The sequence below is a fragment of the Grampus griseus genome, assembly GCF_964374135.1.
Source record: "Grampus griseus genome assembly, chromosome: 20".
Classification (NCBI taxonomy): domain Eukaryota; kingdom Metazoa; phylum Chordata; class Mammalia; order Artiodactyla; family Delphinidae; genus Grampus; species Grampus griseus.
Genome location: NC_139014.1, coordinates 13,402,704 through 13,423,157, shown reverse-complemented (window position 1 = coordinate 13,423,157; position 20,454 = coordinate 13,402,704). Strand labels below are relative to the sequence as shown.

Sequence of the window (20,454 nt, the reverse complement as noted above, 5' to 3'; positions counted from 1 at the left end):
TACACCACGATCAAGTGGGATTTATCCCAGGGGTGCAAGTATTCTTCAATATCTGCAAATCAATCAATGTGATACACCATATTAACAAATTGAAGAATAAAAACCATATGATCATCTCAATAGATGCAGAAAAACCTTCTGACAAAATTCAACACCCATTTATGATAAAAACTCTCCAGAAAGTGGGCATAGAGGGAACCTACCTCAACATAATAAAGGCCATATACAACAAACTCACAGCCAACATCATTCTCAATGGTGAAAAACTGAGAACATTTCCTCTAAGATCAGAAACACAGCAAGGATGTCCACTCTTGCCACTATTATTCAACACAAGTTTTGGAAGTCCTAGCCACGGCAATCAGAGAAGAAAAAGAAATAAAAGGAATACAAATCAGAAAAAAAGAAGGAAAACTGTCACTGTTTGCAGACAACATGATACTATACATAGAGAATCCTAAAGATGCCACCAGAAAACTACTAGAGGTCATCAATGAATTTGGTAAGGTTGCAGGATAGAAAATTAATGCATAGAAATCTCTTGCATTCCTACACACTAACAACGAAAGATCAGAAAGAGAAATTAAGGAAACAATCCCATTCACCATTGCAACAAAAAGAATAAAATACCTAGGAATAAATCTACCTAAGGAGGTAAAAGACCTGTACTCCGAAAACTATAAGACACATGAAAGAAATCAAAGGTGACACAAACAGATGGAGAGATATACCATGTTCTTGGATTGGAAGAATAAATAGTGAAAACAACTATACTACTCAAAGCAATCTACAGATTCAATGCAATCCCTATCAAATTACCAGTGGCATTTTTTACAGAACTAGAATAAAAAATCTTAAAATTTGTATGGAGACACAAAAAACCCCAAATAGCCAATGCAGTCTTTTTTTTTTTAAATTTTTATTTATTTTATTTATTTATTTTTGTCTGCATTAGGTCTTCGTTGCTGTGCGTGGGCTTTCTCTAGTTGCAGTGAGTGGGGGCTACTCTTCGTTGCGGTGCACGGGCTTCTCATTGCAGTGCCTTCTCTTGTTGCGGAGCACAGGCTCTAGGTGCGTGGGCTTCAATAGTTGTGGCACGTGGGCTCAGTAGTTGTGGCTCGCAGGCTCTAGAGCTCAGGCTCAGTAGTTGTGGAGTACAGGCTTAGCTGCTCTGCGGCATATCGGATCTTCCCGGACCAGGGCTTGAACCCATGTCCCCTGCATTGGCAGGCGGATTCTTAACCACTGCACCATCAGGGAAGTCCCGCCAAAGCAGTCTTTGGGAAGAAAAAGACTGAGGGAAAAAAATGGAGCTGGAGGAATCAGACTCCCTGACTTCAGACTATACTACAAAGCTACAGTAATCACGACAATATGGTACTGGCACAAAAACAGAAATATAGATCAATGGAACAGGATAGAAAGCCTAGAGATAAACCCATGCACTTATTGTCAACTAATCTATGGCAAAGGAGGCAAGGATACTCAATAGAGACAAGACAACCCCTTCAATAAGTGGTGCTGGGAAAACTGGACAGCTACATGTGAAAGAATGAAATTAGAACACTCCCTAACACAATACACAAAAATAAACTCAAAATGGATTAGAGACCTAAATGTAAGACCAGACACTACAAAACTCTTAGAGGAAAACATAGGAAGAACACTCTTTGACATAAATCACAGTAAGATCTTTTTTGATCCACCTCCTAGAGTAATGGAAATAAAAACAAAAATAAACAACTGGGACCTGACAAAACTTGAAAGCTTTTGCAAAGCAAAGGAAACTACAAAGAAGACGAAAAGACAACCCTCAGAATGGGAGAAAATATCTGCAAACAAATCAACGGACAAAGGATTAATCTCCAAAATATATAAACAGTTCATGCAGTTCAATATTAAAAAACCAAACAACCCAATCCAAAAATGGGCATAAGACCTAAATAGACATTTCTCCAAAGAAGACATACAATGGCCAAGAAACACATGAAAAGCTGCTCAACATCACTAATTATTAGAGAAATGCAAATCAAAACTACAGTGAGGTATCACCTCACACCAGTTAGAATGGGCATCATCAGAAAATCTACAAACAACAAATGCTGGAGAGGGTGTGGAGAAAAGGGAGCCCTCTTGCACTGTTGGTGGGAATGTAAATTGATACAGCCACTATGGAGAACAGTATGGAGGGCCCTTAAAAAACTAAAAATAGAAGTACCATATGACCCAGAAATCCCACTACTGGGCATATACGCAGAGAAAACCATAATTCAAAAAGACACATGCACCCCAATGTTCATTGCAGCACTATTTACAATAGCCAGGTCATGGAAGCAACCTAAATGCCCATCGACAGATGAATGGATAAACATGTGGTACATATATACAGTGGAATATTACTCAGCCATAAAAAGGAACAAAATTGGGTCATTTGTAGAGACGTGGATGGATCTAGAGACTGTCATACAGAGTGAGGTAAATCAGAAAGAGAAAAACAAATATCGTATATTAACGCATATATGTGGAACCTAGAAGAATGGCACAGATGAACCGGTTTGCAGGGCAGAAATAGAGACACAGATGTAGAGAACATATGGACACCAAAGGGGGAAAGTGGCAGGTGGGGGGGTGGTGGTGTGATGAATTGGGAGATTGGGATCGACATATATACACTAATATGTATAAAATAGATAACTAATAAGAACCTACTGTATAAACAAATAAATAAAATAAAATTCAAAAAAAATTTTAAAAATCCTCTGATAAACCATAATGGAAAAGAACATGAAAAAGAATATATATGTGTATAACTGAATCAATCTGCTCTACAGCAGAAATTAACACAACATTGTAAATCAACTATATTTCAATAAAATTAAAAAAAAAAAGACCAATGGCCAGAAGAATACCAAGGATCATATAATAAAGAGTCACTACTCACCGCTCAAAATGAACCCATGTAAATGGTTTGCCATATTTGATTCTGCCCCTCCTTTTCTTTCTTTCTTTATTCAAAGAAAGTTTCACATTTATAGTTAAAGTCCTTTTCCTTTCTATTCCATGCTGACAGCTATCATAAATTTGTTGTGAATCTGGTCCATATTTTCATAAACTTTATATTTTGTACAATATGTAAATGTATCCATAAACAATATATTTTTTAAAATTAATTAATTAATTAATATTCGGCTGTGTTGGGTCTTTGTTGCTGTACGCGGGCTTTCTCTAGTTGTGACGAGCGGGGATTATTCTTCATTGCAGTGTGCAGGCTTCTCACTGCGGTGGTTTCTGTTGTTGTGGACCACAGGCCCTAGGTGGGTGGGCTTCAGTAGTCGTGGCTCACGGGCTCTAAAGCACAGGCTCAGCAGTTGTGGCACACAGGCTTAGCTGCACCACGGTATGTGGGATCATCCCGGACCAGGGCTCGAACCCATGTCCCCTGCATTGGCAGGCGGATTCTTAACCACTGCGCCACCAGGGAAGTCCCAACTATATATATATATATATATATATATATATATATATATATATATTTAGCGTTTTATTTATTTATTAACATCTTTATTGGAGTATAATTGTTTTACAATGGTGTGTTAGTTTCTGCTTTATAACAAAGTGAATCAGCTATACATATACATATATCCCCATATCTCTTCCCTCTTACATGTCCCTCCCACCCTCCCTATCTCACCCCTCTAGGTGGTCACAAAGCACCGAGCTGATTTCCCTGTGCTATGTGGCTGCTTCCCACTAGCTATCTATTTTACATTTGGTAGTGTATATATATGTCCATGCCACTCTCTCACTTCGTCCCAGCTTACCCTTCCCCCTCCCCGTGTCCTCAAGTCCATTCTCTATTTCCCAACAGTATATTCTTAAATGACTTCCCTCACTCAAGTTTATAAATTCCTTTAGGAGTTTTTTGTTTTTGTTTTTTTTTTAACATGGCGAGAGGTATGGATCCAATATTTTATTTTTTCCATATGAAATGTCAATTGACCCAATGTCATTTCCTGAGAAATTTATCTTTCCAAGCTGCCTTAACTACTATGTATCAAACTCTCATTACCAGCTTGGGTCTATTTCTATCTTTGTGCCAATACCACACTTAACTATGGTTATGCTATCTGGTATGATGAATCTCCCTCCTTGTTCTTTATTCAAAAATTATACTGGCTGTTTTTGGACTTTTATTCCTCCATATGAATTTTACATTCAATTTTATGACAATCCTGTTGGGGTTTTGATTGGAATTACATTTAATTTGGAGATTCATTTAGGAAATAATTTACTTCTTTATTGTATTTAGTCTTTCCATCCATGAACATGGAGTATTTATCATGTATTCAGGTCTCTGTTATGCCCTTCAACAAAATTTTGTCTATAAAAATTAGATTGTTCCTAGGTGCCTTAAGGCTGTGTTGGTATTAATCATGGTGTCTGCCTTCAGAGAGCTTTGAATGGGTTAGAGAGGCAGTTAAATGAGCAAGGGCTGTACTTGGAGGGATGCAAATAGGGTAGTATACAAATATTTGTAGTATACAAATATCTATGGTGGTACATATCCTGGGCTCTAACCCTTAGGAGGGTTGTACACTTAGAAGTCTAGTCTGAATCATCTCCATCTGCCTTTTCAAAACTTCAAGACACAGCCCAGAGTGTGAAATTACAAGAGAGAACCTAGGGCTTCTGCAATTCAAAAAATCTCCTCTTTGTAAACATCTTTTGGGTGAATAGAATCAGTGTTGATGCTGACAATATTTATGATTAGGCTAATTATTTTGCTGTTTCATTAATGAAATCAGGATATCACCAAAAAGAGAGAGAAGACTGAAAGCTTCTGCTTCGTGACTACAAAAAAAGAAAAACTCACTGTGTAACTTTAAGTTATTTGACATCTCATTGCAACATGTGAATAGTTCCTCTATCTTTATAAGACTTCTTTTTTTTTTTTTCGCGGTATGCGGGCCTCTCACTGTTGTGGCCTCTCCCGTTGCGGAGCACAGGCTCCGGACGCGCAGGCTCAGCGGCCATGGCTCACGGGCCCAGCCGCTCCGTGGAACGTGGGATCTTCCCAGACCCGGGCATGAACCCGTGTCCCCTGCATCGGCAGGCGGACTCTCAGCCACTGCGCCACCAGGGAAGCCCCCAAGACTTTTTTAAAGAAGGAAAAACACACACACATAAATTTTTTTGGCTGAACCATATGAGAGTAAAAGTATGTTGCATGGTACTTCCTTCCTAAATATGTCAGCATGTATTTCTAAGAACAAGGACATTCTCCTATATATCTACAATATAATAATCACAGGCAAGAAATTTAATATTGACTCAATACTATACCACACTATTAGGTAATATAGGGTCCAGATTCATTTCCCAATTGTCTTATAATATCTTTTCTGTGTCCTACACAAGTCCACCCCTTTTGTTAATCCAGAATCTAATCAAGGATTAGGTGTTAAATTCACTTGTCGGAATTCCTTTAGACTCCTTTAATCTAGGGCAGTCCCCCAGGCTTTTGTTTTGTTTTGGTCTTTGGTCTTTGATGACACATTGTGTTTTGAGGATTTTTGGCTAGTTGCTTTGTGGAGTGTCCCTCAGTTTGGATTTGTCTGATTGCTTCCTCCTGATTGGATTCAGGTTAAATATTTTTGGCAAGGATAACCCATATTATGATTGTGACGTTGTGTCCTCAGTGTATCACAATGGGAGGCACAGTATGTCATTCTGTCCTATTATTGGCAATGTAAAATTTGCTTACTTGATGGCATCCACTAGATTTCTCCACTGTTCATAATTAATAAATAATCTCTGGGATGATACTTTGAGGCAGTGTAAATTCCTGTTCCCAAATACTGTTTCACTCAATGGTTTTAGCATCCATTGGTGACTCGTGCTTGAATCAATTATTACTATGGTAGCTGTAAAATGGTCACCTAGACCTTGACACTTGGTATTGCTTCTCTGGCTCTGTCCACTGGTTTCCTAACCATGAATTCAGGCTCGTCCCTTTGATGTTGCTGCTTTTGACCAGTTTGATTAACTGTCTTCTTAACCCTTAGTACTAACTGGTCAGCACAGTCAGGTCTTTTTTAGATTTACCAGAGCACCAGTGAGCCAGGCCTACACAGAAAGCGAATACTACTTTGAGCTATATCTATTAACAATAATGATTACTACCAACAATCTCTAGCTTCCCTGAAGGCAGAGATAACCTGCATCGTGATTCTCCTCAATTAGAGAGCTAGTCCTCATGCTGGATAGATGCACTTTTGGCCCACATGTTTGTTTGTTTTTTTAACATCTAGCTCTCAGATGGCAAACTGTACCACAAAGAGCAAAGGCAACATCTTAAGGAATGAAATATAATGTTTTCCATTGTCCTCAAAATGATACTATTAGACACAGACTGAGTAAGGACACTGACTTTTCCACTTCATGTACCAAAATGGATAATAATCCTTCAAAACTGCAAATGGGGGTGTTTTGTGCAAACTTCTTTTCAGCATGTTCTGATGACTTATTAGAGAAAACTGCAGATTTTGTAGGTGGCTGGTTATAATAATCTAAGGTTAAGTTGAAGACATCATGTCTAAAAATAAAGCAAATGCTTTTTCCTTTCTCTAATCCTCAATTAGAAGCCATTTAAGGAAGGCTTGTAAATATGGATTCTACGGTTCTCACGGGCTCCCCTGCTTCACAAATTAATTTTAGTACATTTTGAAATGGGTAAATAAATTATTTTACCCTACATCCATCCATACTGCCCTCTTGATTTTAACATCAATACAAATACTAATACTAATGAAATGAACTTCATGACGACTATTGCAATAACAAATCCTCAATAAATAGAGCTCTCCTTAGATGGTGAAATTCCCTCTTTGTCGGTTGGTAACTTCCAGTGGGAACTATTTGTGGTCAGGAGGAGAACTCTTTTGGCCATCTCTCCAAGGCAATGCAAATTGAGCCAAGTCAAAATATTGAAATGTTTCCTCAATTCATCCAAAGAAGACACCCATCCAGGGGAAGAAACTAGATTTCTCAGGTGGACCTATGTAGTTGACTAAATGAGATAATCTAGCTCCCCAAAATCAAGCACAACTCAGTGACTGAAAATGACTTGGTCTTAACCACGGAGAAAAGAAAATAGTCAGAAGCTGGATTGAAAGCCATGGGAAAGTCCTTCTCAGGGCCAGGGTGCTCTCCATCCTGGAGCAACCAGAACTTTCCTTTTTCTGTCACTCCTCTTCCTAAATAACCTCACTTATTTCTATCTCTGAATCATGACCTTACACCTCCCTCTGAACTCCAGACTCATATATCCAACTCCTTACCTACCATTTCCACTTGGAAGTCTCATTGGTATCTCAAACTGATTGTGTCCCTGCTGGGGCACTTGACTTCCTGCTTCTCCTGCACTGTTCCCTACCACCCACTCAGGGTCCAAAGACAAAGCTAGAAATCCTGAGGTCATCCTTACTTTGCCCCCATCTGATGCATCAACCCCCAAAGAAAGTCAGTCTGTTTCCAAAATACACCTATCTTTATCCACTGCTGTCTCTCCAGCCCAAGCCACCATCATCTTTGGTCTGGATTCTTGCACTTGCTGCCAACTGGAATCCCTGCTTCTATTCCTGTCGTCCTCCCACCACCCTCCACAGAGTGGCCAGAACAAACGTTGAAAGACATAAATCACACACTGTAATTGGGCATCCTAAACTGGATGCTGGAACAGAAAAAGGACATTAGTGGGAAAACTGGTGAAATCTGAATCAAGTCTGCAGTTCTGAAAAATGATTCATGGTTATATAAGATGTTAACATTTAGGGGAAGCTGGGTAAAGGGTATATGAGAACTCTCTGCACCATCTTTGCAATATTAGTGTAAATTTAAGACAATTCCAAACTAAAAAATTTATTAAAAAAAAAAAACCCTAAATATCATGTCTCTCCTTTGTTTAAAATCCCCGCATAACTTCCCACTGCGCTAAAATCCAACCTCTAGCTACGGCCTCATAGGTTTTACACGATCTGGCTTCTGTTACTTCCTCCATCTCATTTCCTACCAGTCTGCTCTCATCCCTAGTGCTCTGGCTGCTGGTTTTCTGACAGTTCCTGGATTATGCCAGGCTGCATCAGGGGCTTGGGCCTTTGCCCTTCTTGTCCCTGTATTAGTGTGCTAGGGTTGCTATAACAAAATACCACAGATGGAGTGGCTTAAACAACGCAATTCCATTTTCTCAGAGTTCTGGAGGCTGGAAGTCCAAGATCAAGGTGTTGGCAGGTTTGGTTTCTTCTGAGACCTCTCTCCTTGGTCTAGTATGGCCAGCTTTCTGCTGTGTCCTCACATGGTCATCCTCATGTGGTCTTTCCTCTGTGCTTGCACTTCCCTGGTTTCGTGTATCCAAGTTTCCTCTTCTTTGAAGGATAACCGTCAGATTGGATTAGGGCCCACCCTAACGGCCTCCTTTTAACTTAATCACCTCTTTAAAAGCCTTATCTTCAAACACAGTTATAGTCTCAGGTACTCCAACATGAATTCTGGGGGGACACAAACTCAGCTTACAACAGTCCCCTTGCCTGGACAACCCTTCAGAGGGTCGGCTCCTTCCCAGCCTCAGGTCTCACATGGATTTGTCACCTCTTCTGAGAGGCGTTTCCTGACCACATGGCTTCTAGCTGAGCTCCCCTCCATCCTATTTATCGCCTTCTTAGCACTTCCTACAACTGGAATCCTTTGTTTACTTGCTTATTATGTGCTTTCCCCCATTCCATGAGTAGTGGAGACCTTGTGTGTCTTATTGCTGTATCCTCATTGCCTCTTACAATGCCTGGCACATAGTAGGTACTCAAAATTTGTTGACAAGAAATGGTTAATTGACAATTCAGACAAAAGCAGAGTCTCATTAGAAAATCATCTGTAACGTAGTTAATCCCAAGGTAGGACCATAACTGAAGCAATACTTAATATTTGTATAGCACTTTACAGTTTATGAAGTGCTTCCAGGTAAATTAACCTGGACGAATCCTCCACACTGTGATGCAAGCATTATTTATTCTATTTTCTCGATGAAGAAGCCAAGACTCCATTGCTTAAGTCATAGAGCTGGGGTTTCAATACATATCTTTTTGTTTCACAAAGAACAACTTTGTGTTTTTTCATTATGACATAGCTGAACTAGAAACTAAATAAATTCCCCAAACTTGGGGACTTCCCTGGTGACGAAGTGGTTAAGAATCTGCCTGCCAATGCAGGGGACACGGGTTCGAGCCCTGGTCCGGGAGGATCCCACATGCCGCGGAGCAACTAAGCCCGTGCGCCACAACTCCTGAAGCCTGCGCACCTAGAGCCCATGCTCCGCAACGAGAGAGGCCACCGCAATGAGAAGCCTGTGCACCGCAACGAAGAGTAGCCCCACTCACCGCAACTAGAGAAAGCCTGCGCGCAGCAAAAAAGACCCAACACAGCCAAAAATAAATAAATAAAATAAATACATTTATATAAAAAAAAAATCCAAAAACTTTTTCTAGGCAATTTCCAAGGGCAGCTCTGTGAAGGACAGAGCCTCATGCTTCCAGGAACTAAACTGGACATGTTTTCCATCTGGTCAGAGAAGTTTCACTGCTGAGGAATAATGGCTAATGAGAAGAAATATAGTGCCCCCCGGCCCCTTTATCGTGTGTGTGGGGTGGTGGTGGTTATAAATATGCTTTTTGTAAACTGTTCTGTTTGCAAGGGTATGAAGAAGTGAAGAAATTTGGAAAACCTGATTTCCTAAGTATTCACTGTTGGTTTTAAATAGCACTTAATATTTCGTTTAAATCTGTAGTTCTCAGCCTTGATGGCTCTTAGGTTCCCCTGCGGGAGCTCTACAAATCCCAGTGACTGGACCCCAATCCCAGACAAATGAAATCAGAATCCTGCGGAGTGGGACGGTGGCATCAGCGAGTCTAAAGCTTCCCACGTCACTTTAATATGCAGCCATGATTGAGAATCATTGGTCTAGATCCTCAGATGGGGTGGGGATGGCATATCCTACGCCCTCCAAAAAGAACATATCAGGTTTGACTGCAGGGTAGACTCTAAAAGGCCATACACACTTCTATGTGGAATCTAGAAAAATGGTACAGATGAACTTATTGACAAAGCAGAAATAGAGTCACAGATGTAGAGAACAAACTTACGGTTACCAAGGGGGGAAGGAGGAGGTGGGACAAGTTGGGAGATTGGGATTGACATACATACACTACTAAGTATAAGATAGATAACTAATGAGAACCTACTGTTTAGCACAGGGAACCCTACTCAATGATCTGTGGTGACCTAAATGGGAAGGAAATCCAAAAAAGAGCAGATATATGTATACATATAACTGAATCACTTTGCTGTACAGCAAGAAACAAATACAACATTGTAAAGCAACTATACTCCAATAAAAATTTTAAAAAAAGAATAACCATAAGAGCTTGTTAAATATGCTCATTCCCAATTACTCTGCAGATTACTTATTAATTTCAAAGGAAAAATGTACCTTTGCAATGAAGAGTTCTAGAAGACACCACCTTAAATAAGTGATCAAATTTAGCATCACCAATAACAGGGCAATGGCATATGAACCTCCTGATGTGACGCAATGGGAAGTAAACAACATTACTTCTGTAGTATTCTTGCCAAAGATGTTTATTATGAATCTAATCGCGAGGAAACAATCAGACAAATCCAGAGTGTAAACAAGACAACTGACCTGGACTCTTCAAAAATGTCATTATCATTAAGGAAAAAAAGCCAAAGGTACTATTCTAGAATTTAGATTAAAAGAGACTAAAAAGAAGAGATAATCAAATGAAATCCATGATTCTTGATTGAATCCTGTATCAACACAAATAGCTAGGATGTTTTGGAGATAATTTGAGAAATTTTGATATGGACTCATACTGAATAATATTATTCTATCAATATTACATTTCTTGGATGTGATATGGTATTATTATTATGCAAGAGAACGAGAGAACGCTTTTGTTCATAGGAGATAACGTGCTGAAGTATTTAGGTGCAAAGTGTTATGATACCTGCAATTTAATTTCAAATGTTGTAGCTAAATGCATACGTTTTCACTAAAAAAAAAAAAAAAAAAAAGTCCACACACTTCCGATTGGAAAATTCTGTGTTCCTAGAGGGACAGTGTCAGAAGCACTGCCCTAGACCAGTCTGCACCCCAGACCAATTAAATCAGGATCCCAGGATGGGTGGAACCCAAGCAGGAGCCATTGTTAAAGCTTCTCAGATGAGTCCAACGTGCAGCCAAGGCTGAGAACCACTGCTTTTAAGTGGTACCTGCTTTGTTTGGAAGAGGAAGTGGACGCAAGGCTGCCCCCCATTAACCACAATGAACAACAGTAACCTGGCAGCAGCTGACACTCGAATGATAAGCACTGACTCTCCCAGATCTAGATTTATGGCCTTGGACAAACAACAGAGCCTTACTTTTTGGCATGGTGCCATCCTCCTCAGCACTAATTAAGGCCTAAAGAATTCTCATCAGTATGTGCATAAAACAAATGGGTCTCGATTTAAGACAACTTCCCCATTGTGTCCTGGTTAATGTAATCACAGTTTACAGGTTTTCTCAATCATAAATATACTAGTTTTATTTTAACAAGGAGGAGAAGATATTTAAATCTAGATATCCCAATTTTTACACTAGATATTGGGTCATGTAAAAAGATGACTTAGGTGGTAATTGATAATAGGATAACAGCATGTACTCTATTCGATCAGTAATCAATATGATTATCACTAGCGTCTTTCAATTTAATTACTGCTTCTTATCGTCATCCATTTCATTAAAGTTTTGGCAGGTAGGGAAGGAAATAGGGTGCAGATAGCAGTATGAAGGATGGTAGCTGAATGATAAGACTATATACCCAGAAAATGCAAAGAAGTGGCCTGAGTTTATTAAATAATTTGGCAAAGCAGTGAGACGAGAGAAACACCCACCACTGCACTGCTTTCTTTAGCAATTCTGCCTCCCACCAGAAACTCCATACTCATCCCTGGACAGAAAAAGAGCATGCCAGCACACACCATCTGCTTAAGGCTCCAGTTTTGAACCCCTGGACAAAGCTATCTTTTAATGAAGTATTATTACATAAATATATATTTCTCAAGTTCTGATTTGGAAACATTAACAAGTGTGAATGAAAACCAATGGAGTCTTCCTTTTCTGCCTCCAGGGACCAAGCTTGAACCAGCTGGGTAACCAACAGCTGCTGCTGAATATGGAAATTAGAGGAAGACGAATTGGCAAAGAAGAAGTCTAATCAAGCTGGGGCTGGCCTGTCTGGTCCAATAGCTCAGAAGCAAGACCTGGGGATTTATGGATCAGAGCCAGGCAGAGGCTGGGCAAACACATGCAGGGCCTCTTCAGTGAACTCGGACTTGGGCAAGTTGGGTGCCATGACAGAGAGATAAGGAGCTGGCTCCCCCGGGCAGCCTCAGAGCCAGCCAGTTGTGGAGGTGGAGGCCACACAGGGTACACTAGCTGGCATTTCTCCCAGAGGAAGCAAATTGTGTTGACATGGACTGCCCACAGGTGCCCTGGGGTTCAGTGCTTCTCCTGCAGGCCAGCCTAAGTCTCAGAGAGAACTGGCCTTTGGCGTGGGTAGAGGGTGCTGACTGTAAGCACGGATCCTGACTTTAGGGTGACTAACCTGGTATTTTAAATTCCTAAGAGAGTAGTGACAAAGCTAAATTCCTAGGAGAGTAGTGAAAAGACCCTAGCACTTGCCAAAAAAGGGGATACAAGACAGTAAATGATAACCATGTGATTTGTTTTTTTTTAGATTAGACCTGAGCTGAGGATAAACCAGAAGATTACGCTGGTCCTGTAAGGATCAAGGCGAGGCCGCACATCCATTCCATACCTCTACAAACGGAGCGGGTTTTAACTATTCATGAAGACAGGACAGAGCGACAGAGGAAAAGAGAAAGCAAGGCGATTTGTCTAGAAAGATTAAAAGATGTTTTAAACCCCTTTGCCTCCCCCGCACCCTGTAATTGTGACAGGAAAAGCAATTCAGGCATCTCTGATCTCTATCACCCTTTTCCTGATGGTCTACAGCTACATCAAAATGGTCAAGACCACTTCAAGATCCAGTGACTGTCAACTGTTCAAAGAAGTACATTTAAGTAGGGAATGCAGCACAGCTATTAAATATTACTGGGAAGGATACTTCATGACATGGTAAAAACAGGATGTTGTATGAGTCAATTTTAGGGAAATTGGCTGAAAAGTAAATTCATTAACACTTTGCAGGATGAACCAAAATGCTAACAGCAGTTATCTCTGAAGTATGGGATTACTACTGGGTTTGCTTTCTTTGTGTGTGTTTTCCAAGTTTTAAGAACCATGTTAATTTTCCAATCAGAAAAGAAGGGTTCAAGGTACACTGTGCAACACTATTTTAGACAATGAGGCTTTGACGCAGTTGGCCAGCAAAGTACCTCTGATTTCAGGCTGTTGACAAGGACACGGGACTGAACGGCTCTGTTAGGTCACCCACCACCAGGGGACGCTAACCATTGAGGATCCTGAACTTACTGGGGGAAGAGCACCCTTGCAGGTTGCATTCTTCTCTGGAAAGTTTCAGGAACTCTAGAGAAGGCATTCAGCTGGGATGGATCTATCAAGGGGTCAAATTTGGAGATGTGGTGCATGCCATTCTGATCTGAGTCCCTCTGACCAGGGGTTAGCAAACTCTTTTTTCTGTAAAGGGCCATGTAGTAAATATTCTAGGCTTTGCAGACCACATGAGCTCTGTTGTAAGTACTCATTCTGCTGGTGTAGCATGAAAGCAGCTTAGATATCCACAGATGAGTGAATGTAGCTGTGTTCCAAAATAACTTTATTTACAAATAAAGTAGTTTGTCAACCCCTGATAATCTTCAGGTTTCCTAACTTAGTTCAAGAAGCTGAAGTGACCGGGCACAAGCCATGGCAGTCCCTGTGAATAGATGGGTCATTATGGAATGTCACTCCTCAAGCGCTTTCCATTCCAAGGGTTGACTAGTGGTGACTCTTCACACCGAAGGAAGGGACGCCCATTAACGCGCTAATGTTTTTAGTCATTTAATATGTTGGTTCGCCCCCAACCTAAACCATGAGTCCCTGGAATTTGAGAAACAGGTCTGAGTTTTTAACACCATCCATGCAGCTCACACAGTGACATCTAAATAGAGAGTGCTGGATGTGCTCTTATTGAATACTGAGTGAATGAACCAGTGTCCTCCCTTATCATGCTGGTATGAAATGTAGTTCTTGGGTGACTCCTCTTGGGAACCACTCAAGCTCTGTCCAGGCAGACTCCACCTTGAATGGGACACCCTGAGTTCTGCACAAACACACCCATACTTTCTAGAAGTATTTGTTCTTGCCAAGGGCAGGAAATTTCTAGAAGATGTCAACATGAAGAAACAGAGTCAGCCTGGCCAAAGCTGTCCCTTCTAGAGAGTTTCTTAGTTTATCTCAGTGACTGTTTTCACAAAAAAAGGTTTTCAAATTGACAACGTTTATGACCTTAGATAGTTCTTCTGGGCACTTAGGTATCTCCTTGGCCTCCTGCATCTTGTTTTGCATCTCCTTGGCTCAATGACGGCACCAAAGGGGTCACCTTGTCAGAACTCTCTTACTCATTTTGCCACAGCCTCAATTTTCATCTTTCTCCACAAATGCAAAACATGAAAATGAAGTAGAAATCAATAAGTGAAGCCCTGCAGCTTCTAGATACAGGTTCTTCCCTCAATGCGTCCTGATGGAACCCACAACCCAATGTCAGGGTGAGGTTCTTGTAGGTCAAACCATCCACTCCCAAGGGGATGGGGATTTAGAAATGTATCACCCCGACAGAAAGAGGTGGGGCAAAAGCCAGGTCAGAAGTGAATTTTAAGCAATACTAATAAACAAAGTTCTTGGCTAAAATTTAGCGAGAGTCAGAATGCCTCACGAGGTAAACATCTGCTGGAGGGTTACGCTGATTTTTTAAGGTGGGATTTGTGTGCGTGTGTGTGTGAATACGTGAACATATGCACAGCCCAGAAAATATGTGTATCCATGTATGTGTGCACACATACACCTGATTGCATTCATTCTTCTAAGCAAATGTCATTGAGAAGATTTGTGTTCAATCCAATGATCTAGAGTTCCAAGGTCCCCATCAACCTTCTTGATCCCCAGAGACAATCACTCCAGATGATAGAGATTTCTGCACAGAGGCCATGGAAAGTACAGAATGATGAGAAGAAAAGCCAGAGCTTCTCTGAGGTCCCAGGCACAGATCGTGCTGCTGGCCCTGGCCACACAGGAGCTGTGAGGGGCTCTCAGAGTCCGTGAGGGGAGAGCGCGGTATGGATTGGGGCGGGGCATGGGGTGGGGTGGCAAGGGGGCTACTCACGCTGTTGTTGCTTCCTTTGTTGTCCTCATACTTGGTTTCTATATGAATGGAGAATTTTGGCAGAAAGGAACACTACGGAAAAAAAGAAAAGTTTCATCAACACACCGTCCTTTCTCTCTTCACATCTTCAGTTTAGCCTCCGGCTGCTCTCCTGACCGTTTGGTTGCGAGCACTGTCCACGATCAGAAATGTTAAGATACTAGTTCCATGTCCGTATGCAAGGAAAGCCACCTTTTTGGCAACGTGAACACGATTTCATCCAGGAGTCAGGCCGGAGAGAATAATTAAGCAATCAGGCAAGTCGCCGAAGAGGACATTTCCCAAAAGAATATGCTTTATGAGTCCGACCACAGGCTTTAGAAGAGCAACCCCCTGGAACAGAGACAATTCCAGTTCCAGGGTGCTTCACTTCAGGGAGTAGCTGCCACTGCTGGATGCCTGGGAACCAGCCTTAACCATGATGTACATATTCATGTAAAGCTAGAGGCGGTAGCGTAGAGCTTTAAGATTATAAGTTACTTAGGCCTACCCAGGTGACCCACGATAATCTTTCCAAGGTAAAGTCAGTTAATTAGCAACCCTCATTCCATGTGCAATCTTAATTCAGGTTCCAGCAATTTGAACATATACATCTTTAGGGAGCCATTATCCTGCCTAACACAGGGTGGAATGTGTGTGTGTTTGTGTTCTGTCTTTTTACTCTTGAATAAAATATCTAGAATTTGGTGTAAAAAAAAAAGATTATAAATTACTGAAGTCAGACAGACTTGTTTTAGTTTTGGATTTATCACTTGATAGCCATGTGACTTTGGACAAGTCACTGAACTTGTCCGAACCCCAGCAATATTGAAACAGGTAAAATAACGATTACTTAACAGTGACATTGTGAGGGTTAAATAAAATCATGTGCATAAAACGTAACAGTGCTGGGCATCAAGCCAACTTTGCACAGAGGGCAGCAAATCAGTATGAGGCTGCAGCTGAACTTGACATGAAATGCGGCCTCTCTTTCTGTCGGCACAGGGGAGAAAAACCCCAAATGCACACCATCCTGGAGTCCCCGTCTCCTTGAGCCCATTCTATGTATTCAGTAGACTATAAGGGTTAGCGTAGCTTGAGAAGAGGATTTTTTTGGTTTGTTTGTTTTTTGTGGTACGCGGGCCTCTCACTGTTGTGTCCTCTCCCGTTGCGGAGCACAGGCTCCGGACGCGCAGGCTCAGCGGCCATGGCTCACGGGCCCAGCCGCTCCACGGCATGTGGGATCTTCCCAGACCGGGGCACGAACCCGTGTCCCCTGCATCGGCAGGCGGACTCTCAACCACTGCGCCACCAGGGAAGCCCGAGAAGAGGATATTGATGGATGTCGATGTAGCCTTCCTCCTGCTGGCACTGAGCAGGGCATTCACCTTCTCTACCACCAGAGATGGGATTGAAGACTACCGGCTAAAATGACCTAGCAACTCCACTGGGAGCTGCTGGTGTTGGAGGAGTGAGGCTTGGGCCAACACGCTCACAGTCCAAGAGGTTGGCTCCTTTATTTATTTATCCAACGTACACAGAGCACATATTCTACACCTGGCACTGGTCTAAGAGCTTCCAAGTTCTAATTCCTTTATTCCTTGTCACCACCCTATGAAGTAGGAACTATTATCATCAGCCGTGTGTTAAAGATGAGGAAACGGAGGCACAGAGAGGGTAAGTAAATGGCCCATGATCACATAGGTAGTGAACAGTAGAGTTGGGATTGAAAGTCTTGTGGCCTGGTCCCCGAGTCCATGCTCTTGATGACTACCCCACTGGTTCTCAGCATGGGATCTCTGAGCCAGTAGCAGCAGGATCCTGGAACTTCTCAGAAAGGCAAATTCTTGGGGCCAATGCCAGACCCAGTGAATCAGAAACTCTGGGGATGGAGCCCAGGCATCTGTGTTTAACAAGCCCTCCAGGGATGCTGATGCAGGCTTAAGTTGGAAAACCACCTCACTATACCATGCATGGGGAGGAAAGAGAGAGAATGCATTATCTAAAACCCCGAGGTCCACAACATGCACCCTTGCCCCATACGGTCACCCCACCGTGACCGTGATCCCCTTTCAGCCCAGCTGAGACCCCCCCCAATGGCATCTGTGCAAGAAGGCAGAGGCCTTCGATGTGCCATTGATAATTCTGCTGACATCACATGCCTGTGTGCATTCGGTGTTCATCTGTCTTAATCTGAGTGAAACAAGCAAGCTGAACGTGACTAAGGAAACATGGAAACAATCAATCCCAGTAATTGCTTTTATGGAGAATGAAGCCCTGCGATCATTCATTAACACTTTCTTTGCTGTCTCCTCTCAAACCTCTCACTGCACAACTGCTGCCCTCACACCCAGACCCAGGGAGTTCTCCAAGGAGGGGCCTCCCATAGTGAATCGAGATGGAGCGGCTCAGAGCCCCACGGCAGAGCTCTCAATCAACACGTGAACTTGAGGACACACACCTGCAGAGACCCTTTTAAAAATAACAAGCTTCAGGTGAACCGATTTGTCCTTTTTAACCCATAATTCATGAGGCTAAATCCAACGTGTGCACAGTACAAGGTGGCGAGAGAACAGAGCTGTTCAGGGTGGGGAGGTGGGTCTGGGTGCGTCAGAGTGGAACCCCGCAAGGAGTTTTTATCGGTTGAATCTCTAAACCACTTAACTAAGGTCAAACAAATGAATTTTAGCATTTGGGTATTAAACCCAAATACAAAATGCAAAACTCTTATGCAAGGTAACAGATGTTGTTATTTTTGAGTCAAGGACTTAGGTTATTTTCATGTCAGAATGGTAACCCTGCCAGAGGCTAGAAGTGCACCTGGTTTCCGCAAGGCAGTGGGCAGACCTGGGTCAGCCAGGCCAGCTCCAGGCTGGTCAGTGCTGTGGGATCTTCCCGGACCGGGGCACGAACCCGTGTTCCCTGCATCGGCAGGCGGACTCTCAACCACTGCGCCACCAGGGAAGCCCTCCTTTATTTTTTTTTAAATTTATTTATTTAATTTATTTTATTTTTGGCTGTGTTGGGTCTTCGTTGCTGTACGCGGACTTTCTCTAGTTGTGGCGAACGGGTGCTACTCTGTTGCGGTGCACGAGCTTCTCAGTGTGGTGGCTTCTCTTGTTGCGAAGCACAGGCTCTACGCACGCGGGCTCAGTAGTTGTGACTTGCGGGCTCTAGAGCTCAGGCTCAGTAGTTGTGGCGCACGGGCTTAGTTGCTCTGTGGCACGTGGGATCTTCCCGGACCAGGGCTCGAACCCGTGTCCCCTGCACTGGCAGGCGGATTCTTAACCACTGTGCCACCAGTGAAGTCCTGCTTATTCCTTTATGATGCTTCTTATTCTTCATGAATCAGAGAAAGATGCTGCCTTCTTTATCCCAATGGAAAAATAATATAATGATCAGAACTGAGACATAGGAGTCATCAGACCTGAGATGTATCAACTGGGGCAAATTATTTTCCCATCCCCAGCCTGTTTCCTCATTTACAGAATGGGGACTCTCCTTCTCTACTCTGTAGGCGTGCTGAGAAGATCAATGAGATCATTCAGGTAAACCCAGCACAATGCCTGGCACAGAATAGGTGCAGGGTTAAAAATATATGTAAGTCTCTTCTCCAGAAACTTGTTTCATTGATTATTTGCATCTTCTCCCTGCTTCCTTTCTACCATCTAAAAATATAATGAAAAGTATCACATTCTTTCTTTCTTCCTTTCTTCCTTCCTTCTCTCCTCCCTCCCTCCCTCCCTCTCTCTCTCTCTCTCTTTCTTTGGCTGTGCCGGGTCTTAGATGCAGCGTGTGGGATCTTTTTAGTTGCGGCACACGTGACCTAGTTCCCTGACCAGGGATCAAACCCGGGCCCCCTGCATTGGGAGCGTGGAGTCTTAACCATTGGACCACCAGGGAAGTCCCCAAAGTGTCATATTCTTAAAAAAACAAACAAGCATCAAGTTCCCTCAGTTATGTTTCTTCCTCAAGCTACAACCAATCCCATTCCTCCTCGTCTTCACAATCAAACTCTATTAAAAGAACAGTCGATGCTTGCTGGCTCTACTTTTTCATCTCCTACCATTTTTTTCTCAACCAGTGCAATATGGTATGGAAATGACTGATGATCAAAGAATTTCCAAAGCAGCAATTGATTCTGCATCCACACCCTGTAGGGCTCTCTACACTGTTCTATGTGATGAAGCAATTCCTCCTATGATAGCAGCTCCTTCCCAGCCTTCTCTTCCCTCCTCCATTCCTTCAATGAAGGCGGTCCCTTAGGTTCTGCCCTCCACCCTATTTTCTTGCACCAAGTGATCTCATCTGCTCCTGACTTTTCCATGACCCTTTTTTATGAATCCTCCCAAATTGACATCTTTCACCCCAACTGCCCTTGTCACATGTCCAGTTGCCCACTGGCTGTCCCCAACAAGGGTCCTCTAGGCCCACCAAACTTGAATGGTCCATACTGAACTCGAATGTTCTTCTGCACTGCACGAGTTTCCCAGGGCTGTCAAATTACCACGAATGTGGCTTAAAACAACAGAAATGTAACCTCTCACAGTCCTGGAGGCTATAAGTCTGAAATCAAGGTGTTGGCAATGTCGTGCTCCCTCTGAAGGCTCTAGGGAAGCATCCTTCCTTGCCTCTTCCGGCTTCTGGTGGTCCCAGGCGCTCCTTGGTCTGTGGCTCAACTCCAATCTCTGCTTCTGTCTCCATTCACCTTCTCCCCTCCGTGTGTCTCTGTGTCCTCTTCTTGTAAGACATAAGTTATTGGATTTAGCTCACCTTAAATCCAGTGTGATTTCATCTCTCATCGCAAGGTCCTTAAGTAATTACACCTGCAAAGACCCTACTTCCAAATAAGGTCACACTTGAAGTTCCGGTGGACATGAATATTTAGGGGGACATTATTCCATCCACTACACTCACCCGTCACATCCAGTGAACCCCCAAGTTCTGCTGACTCAGTTTCTCTCCTTCAGGGGAAGACCTG

The 20,454-nt window shown here is 42.5% G+C and overlaps 1 protein-coding gene across 2 annotated transcripts in view; it reads right to left on the bottom strand.

Annotated features, from left to right (window-relative positions):
• PITPNC1 (phosphatidylinositol transfer protein cytoplasmic 1) overlaps positions 1-20,454 on the bottom strand; it is a 255,599-nt gene that overhangs the window by 76,846 nt on the left and 158,299 nt on the right. For both annotated transcript variants that reach the window (XM_082679165.1, XM_082679166.1), the window contains exon 5: positions 15,456-15,527. In XM_082679165.1, the coding sequence (XP_082535291.1) occupies positions 15,456-15,527 (72 nt within the window). The remainder of the gene's footprint in view (positions 1-15,455; positions 15,528-20,454) is intronic.